Source organism: Rhinolophus hipposideros (genome assembly GCF_964194185.1).
Source record: "Rhinolophus hipposideros genome assembly, chromosome: 12".
NCBI classification, from domain to species: domain Eukaryota; kingdom Metazoa; phylum Chordata; class Mammalia; order Chiroptera; family Rhinolophidae; genus Rhinolophus; species Rhinolophus hipposideros.
Window position 1 is genome coordinate 8,960,119 of NC_138058.1, and position 13,523 is coordinate 8,973,641.

The 13,523-nt window shown below is 40.8% G+C and overlaps 1 protein-coding gene across 2 annotated transcripts in view; it reads right to left on the reverse strand.

Moving 5' to 3' along the window:
* Nucleotides 1-7,997, reverse strand: part of IL1RL2 (interleukin 1 receptor like 2) — a 44,955-nt gene extending 36,958 nt beyond the window's left edge. Inside the window, exons 1-4 of one of the 2 annotated variants that reach the window (XM_081067858.1) lie at nt 7,844-7,994; nt 7,035-7,103; nt 5,982-6,216; nt 3,665-3,860 (exon numbers count right to left, since the gene is read on the reverse strand). In XM_081067858.1, coding sequence (XP_080923984.1) covers nt 3,665-3,860; nt 5,982-6,216; nt 7,035-7,092 — 489 coding nt within the window. In that variant the 5' untranslated portion in view covers nt 7,093-7,103; nt 7,844-7,994. Of the gene's footprint in view, nt 1-3,664; nt 3,861-5,981; nt 6,217-7,034; nt 7,104-7,843 lie in introns of both variants that reach the window. The other variant, XM_081067859.1, reaches the window with a different exon arrangement.
* Between the last annotated feature and the right edge of the window lie 5,526 nt (nt 7,998-13,523).

Genomic DNA, 13,523 nt, shown 5'->3' on the forward strand with positions numbered 1-13,523 from the left:
AAGGGACACTCCTGGAGCACCCAGAGCAAGTGACCAAGGAGACTGTGCCACTGGGCCCCACGGAGCACCTACTACATAAGGCCACCAAGTGAAGAATGGGAGACATAGCAGATCTACCTAATACATAGAAATAAACACAGAAGCAGCCAAAATGAGGAAACAAACATGTTTCAAATGAAAAAAAAAACAGGAGAAAACTCCAGAAAAATAACTAAATAAAATGGAGGCTAGCAATCTACCAGATACAGAGTTGAAATTAATGATTGTACATATGCTCAAAGAACTTAATGAGAATTTCAACAGAGAGATAGCAAGCATAAAAAAAAGACAAAAAAAAAACATAAGAAAGAACCAGTAAGAAATAAATACAATAACTGAAATGAAGAATGCACTGGAATGAGTCACCAGCAGACTAGATGAAGCAGAGCATCAAATCAGTGATTTGGAAGACACGGTAGCAGAAAACACCCAATAGGAACAGCAAAAAGAAAAAGAATATAAAAAAGTGAGGATAGTTTAAGAGAACTCTGGGACAACATCAAGCAGGCATAACAACATTCACATCACAGGGGTTACCAGAAGGAAAAGAGAGAAAGCAAGGGATTAAGACCTTATTTGAAGAAATAATGACTGAAAACTTTCCTAAACCGGCAAGGGAAATAGACATACAAGCAGAAAAAATTCAGAGTCCCAAAACAAGATGAACCCAAACAGGCCCAAACCAAGACACATCATAATTAAAATGGCAAAGGTTAAAAACAAATTGAGAATCCTAAAAGCAGAAAGAGAAAGGCAGCTAGTTACTTGTAAGGGAGCGCCCATAACATTGTCAGCTGATTTCTAAACAGGAACTTTGCAGGCCAGAAGGGATTGGCAGGAAATATTCAATGTGATGAAAAGCAAGGACCTACAACACAGATTACTCTTCCCAGCAAGTCTATCATTTAGAATCTAAGGACAGATAAAGAGCTTCCCAGACAAGAAAAACATAAAGGACTTCATCACCAGGAAATCAGTTTTACAAGAAATTTTAGAGACTTCTTTAAGATGGAAAAAAATATCAAAAATATTAATAATAAAATGGCCATAATTACATACCTATCAACAATTACTTTCAATGTAAATGGATTAAATGCTCCCATCAAAAGATAGGGTGGCTGAACGGATAAGGAAACAAGACCCTTACATATGCTGCTTACAAGAAACTCACTTCAGATTCAAAGACACACACAGACAGAAAGTAAAGAGATGGAAAAAGTTATTTCATGAAAACAGAAATGGGGAAAAAAATTAATGGTAACAATACTTACACAGACAAAATAGACTTTAAAACAAAGTCTATAATGAGACCCAGTAATTCCACTTCTCGGTATTTATCCAAAGAAACCCAAAATGCTACTTCGAGGGGATGTGTGCATCCATATGTTCATTGCAGCATGGTTTACAATGGCCCAGATGTGGAGGCAGCCTGGGTGTCCATCAAGAACAGATGAAGAGGAGGTGGTAGATACATACAATGGAATATTGCTTGGTCATGGAAGGGAATGGGTTCTTGCCATCTGCAGTGACATGGATGGACCTGGGGGCTATTGTGCTCAGTGGGGTGTCAGACAGTGAAAGACAGATGCAATGTGATTTCACTCATATGTGGAATCCAAAGAACAAAATGAACAAAATAGAAACAAACTCATAAATACAGACAACATTTTGATGGTTGCTAGATGGAAGGGGTTTGGGGGATTGGGTGAAAAAGGGGAAGAAATTAAGAAGTACAAATTGGTTGTTACACAGTAGTTGTGGAAATGCAAGGAATAACACAAGGAATATAGCCAATAAGATTGTAAAACAATAACTATGTATGGTGTCAGATGGGTACTAGAATTATTGGGTGGAAAAGGTGAAGGGATTAAGAAGTACAAATTGGTAGTTACAAATTAGTCATGGGGATGTAAAGTAAAGCGCAGGGAACATAGTCAATAACATAGTAATAACTATAGATAGTGCCAGGTGGGTACTAGACTAGTCAGGGGGATCACTTCTTAAATTATATAAATGTCTAACCACTAGCTGTATACCTGAAATTGATGTAAAATAATAATTTTAAAAAAGAGAAAAGAAAAAAAAGGGTGTGTTTTCCTCCCCTCTATATGACTTCCTTGGGCACAAATTTTTTAAAGGCCATTTTTCTGTGATGCACTTCTCTCTTCATGTTCTCTTGTAGCACACCCTCCCCACCCACCTCTCACCCCCAGGCTAGGCCCTTTTCCATCTCATAGAATTACCTGTATCCTAAACCCTCACCCCACCCTAACCTAAGCTTCCACTCTTTCATTGCTATAGATCTCAGCTGGATATAAGGTTAGACTAATTCATAATAATTCCCAAACACTATTTTAATTCCCTCATATAATTTTTGTATCTTTTACGTGAACTGTAATCCCAAATAGAATGTATTTTGTTTTATTCTGGTAATTACACTTAACATGAGATCTACTTGCTTGAAAAGAGAGAGAGAGAGAGAGAGAGAGAGAGAGAGAGAGACAGAGAGACAGAGAGACAGAGAGACAGAGAGAGAGAGACAGAGACAGAGAGAGACAGAGAGAGAGTGAGATCTACTTTCTTGACAAGTTTTTGTACAAAAAGTGTACAATAGAGTATTGTTGAATATAAGTACAATGTTGTACAGAGAATCTCTATGTTTATTCATCTTGTTTAACTGAAACTTTATGCCTGTTGATTGGTAACTTCCCATACCCCCTTCCCCCCAGCCTTTGAGACTATGAATTTGACCCAAATTGAATTTTAATAATGGAATTTCAGGTAGTAAAACAAAAAGAAGTGATTGCTTTGGCAACAAACAGACAAGACAAACAAAAAGTTATAGATACAGACAATAGTATGGTGGTGACCTCAAGGAGGTCATACATATGGTGAAAAAGGAGATTTGACTTTGGGTGGTCAACACAGAATGCAATATTCAGATGATTATAGAATTGTACACTTGAAACCTATATAATTTTATTAACCAATGTCACCCCAATAAATGCAATATTTTTTTAAAAAAAAGAAAAGAAAATGTTTGAAGGTGAAAACACACAGGGTGCAGAAAGCTGAGTATAGGATGCCCTGTTCACAAAAATGGGGGGGGGGCGGCTAAAACGAACAGTGTCATTTGCTCATGAAGCATTGTAAAGAATAATGCAAAAAAAGCAGGGAACTAATTATGGCAGCCACGTATAAAGGAAAGTGTGATGGGCTCAGAGCAAATATGGATCAGGAGTGGGAGGGAGACTTTCCAGGGAGCGACTTTTTATACTTTGTGATTATTGACTCATGTGCATATAGTACCCGTTTAAACAAAGTAATTAATTAAATCTGTTAGAAAAAAATAACGATAGATAGTTTGAAAAATAAGGATGACGGGGGGTGGGGGGAAGGAAGGGTAGATACAAATAATAAAATGTTGCAAAGCTATAATTACCATAAATTTAAAAGTAAATAATTAGCATGGTAAGATTATCAATAGCAATTGGCTAACAGATCCCTCTTAGGTATACAAACCTCTTTATCAATCTGCCTTAAAAAATATGACTTCAACTGAAAAGACAAGTGGGTTTTAAAGAAAAGGAGAAAAAATATTAATAGGAAAATTAATTTTTTTTACCTTATACCACTTTACGGAATCCAAATCACAGCTCTTGGGAAAGTTCAGATGACACATGAGACTGTCATCTTTTCCAATGTGTAATATTTGTCTGTACTCATCTGATAAATTCATTTGACTATTTCTGGAAGTATCACAACTGTGTTTTTCAAACACAGTTAGATTTACTTGTATTTGGTGACACGTGTTTGTGTTACTGGAAGAAAATAACAGATTGAAACCTCATAAACTCAATCACAAATCAAATGATTTTGCTTCTTTTCAAATATGTTCACATCATCTTGAAGGTACTAAGCAATCCCTTTGCCTCAAACAAGATGATAAATCTCACAAATCTTTAACAGCAAAAGAAAAAAGTATTTATATAGGGGCACACTGGGTGACACCTTAACCAAGTGATCAAATTGAATGTCGCCAATGAGGGGCAAGCTGACACCACGTGCCTCTGAGTGCCGTCTGAAGAGGACACAAACCACTTGCGGAGTATTGCAGCCAAGGAGGTTCATGAAGAAATATTTGACAAACACAAATTAATGGATACAAAATAATTGCCTATACGCCTTCAAAATGTCAATGTCACAAAAACCAGACTGAGAAGCTCTTCTGGATGAAAAGAAATTAAACATACACGACCACCAAAGGCAATGCATGATCTTGGATTGGATCCTCTACTAGAAAGAGAATACTCTTATTGATAGGAAATATACACTGAAATACTAAAGGGTAAAGGGACATAATGCATACATCTCAAATGATTTGGAAAAAAAGATTGAGAAAAAAATATTGTGTGTAATATACATATATATGGAGAGAGAATAATAAGGTAAGTGTGGCAATACATTAAATAATGGGGAATCTAGATAAAGGGTAGATGAGAGTTCTTTATACTATTCTTGCAAATTTTATGTGAGTTTGAAATTATTTCAAAGTAAAAATATATTTTACTAAATATGTATTATATCTGTATGTTAAAAATTTGTGAAAATTCACGTTTATTTTCTTCCTTGACAGATGATATCTATGTCACTTTCTATGAAGGATTTCCCCCCTTTTCACAAGTCTCAGATTTAAATATTTTAATTGCAGCCTAGATGTCCAGATAAATTTGTGTCACATACAATCTCCAACTCTAATTTGTAACTAATACTAAAAACAGGAGAGCAGACCTCCCTAAGATGCCAACAGCCTCATCTACATAGTGAGTGAAATGGTGGAAAGGGGCCAGGTAAATGGGCTAAGGGCCACTTCTCCTTGTGTACCACTAAGTAATTTTGTCCCTTGGGTAGATCTGACATGGAAATGAGGATCTGGCATGAATCAGAGTGGGACACAGGTCATCCTCTGACCCAGATAGGGGCCAGCAAATACCAAGGGGAAAAAACAAGAGAGGGAGAATGCATCTTCATTTCAAGAGTACCTACTTCACATGTGTTCTCAGCTAATTTTCACTCCAACCCTATCAAGCCGGCATGACTTCCATTTTACAGATAAGAAAACCAAGGCTCAGAGAGGTCAAATACTTTGTTAAGATCATGCATGTGAGTACAGGAGGGTAACAACATTGAGGCCTTGAATCAAAATCTGGTCCACAAATCTCTCTCTCTCGCTCTCTCGCTCTCTCTCACTCTCTCTCTCTCATTTCCAGGTTCCCTCCAAAAATTGGAAAATGGACTTGAGCTGAATAGACTGCCATCTCTGGTGGGGCACATGTTTTCCAGTTCACTACTGTCCCCATCAGGCTCAGTTGTCTCCCACCATACCTGTGTCATTCACTCATTGATATTACTTTCTAGCACAGGGCTTAGCACGGGGTCTGGACCATACTTGATGCTTACTCACTGTTAAATTTCTATAACAGATGCCTTACAAAAAGGTGCTTCAAAGGAGGCTTATTCCTATCTAGATGTACCCACCCCCCCCCCACCCCCCGTCACAAAAACTTTTGACATTCCAAGAAAAAAAAGGCAGCTATAATATAAAAACAGCTCTCCTGTTTTTAGTATTAGTTACAAATTAGAGTTGGAGATTGTATAATAAACAGGTTTTGGAAGCTTGTTTGGCTTGTGGCATCATTTCAGTGGGAAAAGATTCATTTAATGTTCCAACAACTGATTTACAAATCTGTTCTGTTTTTAAATATTTTTATTGGAAACCACGTTGTAACAATTATAAAACTATATTGTATTCTTTTCATTGAGTTTTCTGTTTATTAAGAGTTTGTTAAGAATTTTCTTAAAAGGATTATACACATATAGTTATAATGTATACATGAGCGAGAGAAAGAGAGTGTTAGTTCTATTTTAAATGAGGAACTTACTTTATAACACATTGATAGATTCCGGAGTCCTCCCGTGTCAGGGGGAGAAACAAGATCCAGTTTTGGTCCTGGTGAATTCGAGACCGTATATATTTGGAGACTGGAATTTTGCTCGGATGTTTATACCATGTTACATACGCTTTCCCCGATGTGAGCGGAGGGTACGTGCAATTAAAAGCAAAAGGCTGGCTTTCTAAAGGAGCCTCGTTTTGCACACTAACGTTCTGACATTCATCTAGGGACAGAAAGGGAAAAAAATAATCATGAAAGATGTCAAAAAATAATAATAAAAAAAGTCTTAATAAATGTCTCCATTTTCTAGCCAATTTTATTTTAGTTTTCCCAGTGTAGGTGTTTCCTAAAAATAGTCTGTTGATTTGAAAGCATAATTCAAAGTCATTTGAACGTGTCCATAAGGACAGTATTGACTCAGTTTCCTACTCACAAGTCATCTTCTCCATCTGGTATAATTCCTATTCCCCTTCCACTCTAAAGCCTTCATTCTATCATCCTCTTCCGTCAGAGAAAACGTCCCTCTTCCGAGCCCTTCTTGCCCTGTTTTCTTTTTGTTCTGCCATCCAGTTATGTCACTCTGTCTTGAATAAAAGGTGTAAGCATCTCGTCTCCAAAAGGACTGTTAACAAATACGTGCTCTTTAAAGTTTGTGTCTTACCAAATTGCTTAGTTTTTCTTGGAAGAAATTTGTTCTGTTGATGATGTCTTTGTTTTTACCCTGGGTCGTAAAATGACCCTTTGTCGTATAAAATAGACAGCATTTCATCCATCGGAGCATTTTTAACTCAAGTCCTGATCTGCAAATTTGTCTCATAACCGCCCCTCCCCCAAGTCACCTCAAAGCTTAAAGGTGACATTTGGGGCTGAGCATCAGACTCTTGGAAGTGAAACTCCCGTTCAGCGGAATTCTGCCTGGTCCCGTGCGTGGGAAGGTGTAATGAGGAAGGCTTGGGTCCCACGCGATCCCGCGAGGTGCGCAGTGGCGGGGAGGTGCGAGGGTGAGGGCAGCTCTGAGACCCGAGGACAAACCGAACGTACCTGCTCTGATAAAAAGTGGAAGCGCGATGGACACGCCGCACAACAGCAAGGACACCATCCCGCATCCGGCTACAAGGAAGAGAGCCCAGGGTGGGAGGGGAAGGAGCAGCGTGGGCTCCCGCGACCTCTGCACGTCAAGAGATCTCAGGCCAGGCCACCGACCTCCCCGTCTTTGCGGGAAGCCCTCCACTCTGGGCCCCACATTTCCCCGGACCTGCCCCAGAAGAACGCTCCCTCCCCTGCTCCCTTCCTACTCTAAGCGCCCGACCTCCGGGGTCCAGGGTGTAGGGGAGCCTGTGGGAGGGCTGGGAGGCACGTGGGGGAGGCACGCGGGGGAGGCACGCGGGGGAGGCACGCGGGGGGGGCGGGGGGGCTGCAGGAGCGGCGTGGGTTCCTCCTCCGGAAACGCGGCACCCCCTTCTGCCGTCTGGCAGCGAGGTAGTGTCAGCCCCGCGCCCCTGGGAGGCACGCCCCCCAGCGCGCCCCAGCCCGGGCTCTGCGTCCCCACCGTGCGGCGCCCACTGTGCGTCCTCGTTCTCGGGATCCGCGTGGCCGGCGGTGTACACAGACCCCCCAAACACCAGCTCACTGCGGAGAAGCCCGCTCAGGTCTACCTGACAGAGGCCCGCGGGCCACGAGGGAGCCAGGCGGGGCGCCGCTGGATGGGCAGGTAGATGCGCGCTGCACACCTTCTCCCAGAGACGGCGTCTGCCCCCCAAGCCCGCCCAGCGGGTGGGCCGAGCGCCCAGGACTTCCGACCTCCGGCCTCCGGGTCGCGCACATCCTTGCACCTCTCCCTGCACACCTACCGTGGGCGCCCAGTGCGCTTGGCTCGGCCGCGGACTCCCAGCCTCCTTTCTACCTGTGGGACAGGACGGGAGCCTGCAGCTGTGAAGAGTGGGGCCTGACACCCAGGGACTGAATCCCGTCCGGCGGTTCCACATCGGGCCGACCTTTGCCACTGTGGGCGGGGCAGTCCTGCTTTGTCTAAGGGGGTGTGTAGGAAGGAACCTGGCATCATGGGAAGTGGGTCGGAAGGCTTGCTGCCAAATTTTCTGGCAGCTAATAGATCTTTCCTCACCCCATAATGCTTGCTTAAATCCATTCTGAATTGTCCCTATAACTGAATTACTCATTCCTTTCTAAACCCCATAGGAACAGTCATTACTGGCCCTGCACTGGTCTACACAAACGTCCCTAAAGTGCTGTCCCAAATGGTTTGTAAGGAATAACATTTCTTTGCAGGAGTCCTGCACCTGAACTTCTAGAAAGCAGACATCCCACAGTGATGTTCAGATACCTGCAGCCCAAAAACTGCTCCTGTCTGAAACTTCCAATAGGGGGACATTAACAGAGGCCTATCGCGGTGGCCAGCAGGAGACACTCCAGAGATATTCTTCAGGGCACTGAGACTTAGAAGACAATATAAAATGGAATCGCCAGTCAACAAGGTCTTGGCCAAGCTGTTCTGGCGGTTTTGGGATGTGAGACCGTGAGACAGAGGCAAACACAGGAGCAGGGAGAGAAATGAAAGCAATTGTCTTGACAGCAAAGCTTCCTGAGGTAGGCTGCAAGCCAGTGGTTTGCAAATGTCTGCACATCAAAATTATTAAGGATCCCAAGATGCTTTTGTTTATGTGAGTTTTGTCTCTCAATATTTACTATATGTAAAATTAAAATGGAGAATGTTTTAAACATTTGTTTTCTTATTTATTCTAAAGAACAACAATAAATTCATTATATGTGAATATAAATATCAAACATTTTATGAAAAAGAACTCTACTTTCCAAAACAAACAGACGTATTGAGAAAAGTGATATTGTTCAACAAACCACAATATACTCAGTGTTTGGAAATCTCTTTAATGTCTAACTTAATAGAAGACAGCTGGATTCTCATATCCACTTCTACATGTAATCTCTTATGACGGAACATGTCCTATAGCCTCTGAGAAAGTCCACTATATAATGAGGAGAGAATGAGACTAAAATAAAATAATAATAAAGCGTTAATATTATTATGAAAATAGTTTTAATTTCACAAATCTTTTTAAAGGATCTAGGGGATTCCCAGGGCTCTCAAACTTTGAGGGCTCCTTTGTTAAACTACAAGTAGAAATCTTAATTACAAAATATCTAAATTATAAGTGGAGATATTAGTTCCCCTAATATCAGCATTAAATGAGGTTTCTCGGTACCTATATTTTGCAAGGTTTACGCCTCCTAAAACAAAACAAAACGACTCGCACTTGTAACTATTATTATAAGCAGTGTTGACATTTGTTTCAATCTTTTGTTTTAAATATTTAGTTTCTGCCTTATGGATAGACGAATGTATGTCCGAACTTGTTTTTCATGTTTGAGCACTATCATACACACGTACCAAGACTAATTAGTATAGTTGCCCCAAAGTTTATAAAGTTAAGACTGGCCATCCCAGACCCCCTTCAGCACCACTTTCTTACTGGACATTTCTGGCATTTCATTTTGCTCTGCTACAGATCTGACACACTTCCAGAGATGGTTTCCATGCCAAATGTGTTTCCTAGTGCGGGGAGAACGAACCACTGGCTTTGAAACCAGAACTGATTTGGGGATTATAAACTTTGCAATCAAAAACAACAGAAAACCAAAACATTTACTGCAGCTTCTCAATTACCTTGAAAAATGGGAGAAACTGGATAGTATTGTTTGCTAAGAAGACAGGGTGAGGAAGGAATTTAAACAGAATTTATTTACGGAGGTTCCAGGTGGAAAAGCTCAGGTTTTGTTTTGTTATGACCATGAAAATGCTGCTTTAGGCTGAAACTTCCTGAGTTGAACCACTCTAATTTTTTCTCTAAGTTTTACTTTCTATATTTTCTTTTTAAATGTGTACCATGCAATATTTAAGAGCTAAATAATTCCAAACAAGGCATAAGTTATGTAGGCAAGACCAGCCCCAGAAATAACAATTACCAATTTCCCTGTATACATCTATCCCACTAGAGTCACTATCATAAGCTTAGTGCTTATCATTCTGGTGTGTGTGTGTGTGTGTGTGTGTGTGTGTGTGTGTGTGTGTGTGTTCCTTAAGCAGTATAAAGTGTTCTTGTGTAAGAGATTTTAGTCTTTATATAAAAAAGTACTATAATGTATACTTGTATAACTTGCTTTTTCTCACTCAGCATATTTGTCAGATTCAAATATTTTGAGAAGTACAGTTCTTCACTCAAGATCACTACTGTGTAGTATTCAATTGTATGAATATACCACTATTTATAGCCGTCTCCTAAGACATTTGTTTCAAACTTGTGTTATTTTGCTCATAAAAATAATGCTATGGTGCAGGTTTTTGTGATGCCCTCTTGTGTGGATTTTTTGAGAGGCTGTCTAGTGGGTGAAATAGCTGGATCATTGGGGAGGTGGATCTTTGTGTTAGAAAATCCCCAATTTTCTCCACATTCATGTCCTTTGGAGGGTAAGAGTTTCATGCTTCGTGTTCTTGCCAATATTTGATAAAGACACACTTTTATATTTTGCCAGTTTTGCCAGTCCAATGATTTTAAAACTATATTGTGATGTTATTGTACATTTCCCTATTCACTAATAAGGTGGGACATCTTTGATTATGTTCATGGGCCATTCATGTGTCCTCTGTGTGAAATTCATGTGTCCCACTTGGTTATTTGTCTTCCTCTCATCTATTTGTAGAGAACACATTAAATAATACCTCTGATGCCTCATGTGGGGACCTTCAAAAGGAGGCACAGACGTACCTCACAGTCCTCTCCCTGATAGAGAGTTCAAACCCCAGTGGCATTCCTTATCTGTAAGATAGGGATGATTAGACTCACTTTTCAGAGGTGACATTAAAACCTCCATAGCAGAGTATCTGATGGTAATAGATGATCTCAGAGTCTTTGTCATCATCTTCCCACCATCCCCTCCTTGTCACAGTCTTTTCCAATTGAAGACATTTTTGCAATGGGAATATTCTTAGAAGTTTATGCTGTTAGTGACAAGCTATGAGTAATGGACTCTTTCAATTGGTTTATGTTTTTTGTGAAGCGAAGTACTTTCCTCTACAGATTCATTACCTCCCTCTGAGAGCAGATGTAAACCCACCGTCTACGTACAATGCAGGTATTGCTGAGTTCAGATTTATTGAATTTTACCTCCAATCTATTTGAACCTCAGACCAGGATATGATGCATATTCAGAAGCGTAGCAGGGCAATACTTGTTATTAAAGATTTTCATGTGTAATGCATAGCAGCTTTTATTTGTTCCAACTAATTATCTCCTGATCTCCCATTGACCATAACCTGCAGATAAAGTTTCTCCATGAGAATGAAGCAGAAACACATTCACACATCAGGAGCAAATGTTCCAAAACCCAGGCAGGGGTGGGGGGTCGGGTCTCTACCAAGATCGTTACACCTTTACGTCTCTTAAGTTCTTACATTTTTCCTCTCTGGGATACTTGAGAATATGGAGCAGCAATTCTGTGCTTGACCTGTGTTGCAGGAATGAATGAACTTCTGGAGATGGACGAAGCAGCACAAGTGACAGGAGAATGATGCTAAAAGGACTGGTTTTCATGAGGTTCTAGGCCTAATCTCTCCCTCAAGCTTCATTCATCAGTTTAGTCATTCACTCATCAAGTATTTATACCATTCTCACTATGTGCCAGGTGACATTTTGAGTACCAGAAGCACAGATGTAGAGAAGATAGCATTCTTGGAGCTTACAGTCGAGTGTCTAGTGTGTGAAATGGGGGATGGGAAGATGTGAGGGAAAACACTGAATAAGAAAGTTTAAAGAGATGATTTCAGGTTGGTGAGAAACACGAATGATGTGCAACATGATAGAGTGATAGAGAAGGTGTTGAGGAAGAGTTCACTACAGAAGCTGAGGCCTGATGAAAACAAGGAGTCCACCGGGCAGCTATCTGGGGAAAGAACTCTCCTCATAGAAGGAACAAAACATCTCTGAAGGAGGAAAAAGTTTGGAAATTTCAAAATAACAAAAATGAAGTCAGTGGAATACAGTAAATAAGCAGGCATTTTGAGTAAATGAAGTCATAGAGGCAGGGGGAAACCCAAGGTCCTGTGGGCAATAGAAATAAGATTGGATTTTATTCTAGGAAAAATTCAAAACTATTAGACAATTTAAAGCAGAAGAGATATAATCTTATTTACATTTTTTTAAAATTTCATGCTAACCATTAAAATCTCATTAAAATCACTAAAATGACAAAGACTGACAATACCAAGTGGAGGTGAAGTAGTGGAACAACTGAAGCTGTCATATATGCCCACTTAAGAAAATACATATGTTCACTGAAGGAGACATTTTCTAGAATGTTCATAGCAGTATTACGATAATAATAAAAAACTAGAAATTACCCAAGTTCCTATCAATAATAGAATAGAATGTTGTAACCATCACGGTGAAGTGAGATGAGCCTTTGGCATTTCCCCTACAATCTACAACTAGTAGGACATTTATAACCCAACAAAGTTTTCTCTTCTCAATGCACTAAGTCACCAGAAAGAACCACACATCAGTCCTTCTGATGGGGGATGTATTGGCATACATAGTGGGGGTAGAAAAGGGGGAAGGACAGGGACAAAACCCATATCCCCAATTCCCTGGGCTCAGCTGCAGCCCCAACACATGTGGTAGTGAAGGAGTTGGGGTGTGGCCCCAGCACTACAGGCCAGCAGACAGTACAGAAGGCAGAATAGTGTCAGCACCTGGAGAATCTGGCTCCCTCCCCCATTGCAGTGGTCCTCACACCACCAAAGAGCCTGGTAGCAGCAGTAGAGACACGTGTCCAGCCTCCTGACCACAGTGCAGTGGCACCAGCAGCCATAGTGAACCAGATAGCAGCATGGCCAACTTGCAAACCCGGCTCCCCCCACCAGCTACATCCCTCCACCATGGTGGTGGCGGCCTGAGACCCAGGTGGCCCACACACAGCTGAGGCACCCACCACACTGCTCACCCAGGAAACAACTCAGATCGTCATGAGGCACCAGTGATCCCAGAGACACATCTAGCACAGGTAAGAAAAAAAAAGAAACCTTGCACTATAGCGCCACCTACTGGAAAACAAACAAACAAACAAAAGACCTCTACTTACCAACCTGGGGAATTGTTGAAACCAAAACAGTACCTAAATACGAAAGGTATTCATTACTCCAAATGCACTGGCACAGGAAAAACACATCACACTCCACAAAAAACCAAGGTAGACTGGTATCACAAGAAAAAACAATGACAATTCTCCAGAAACGTAACTCAAGGTCATGTAAGATTGTGATATACATGATAGAGAATTCAAAATACCAGCAATGAAGAAACTCAACAGGATACAACAAAATTCACAAGGCAGTTCAATGAGCTCAGGAGTGAAATTAATGAACAGCAGCACTTTACTAAAGAGATTGAAACAAACAAAAAAAAAAACCCCCCACACACAACAAAACAAACAAACAAACAA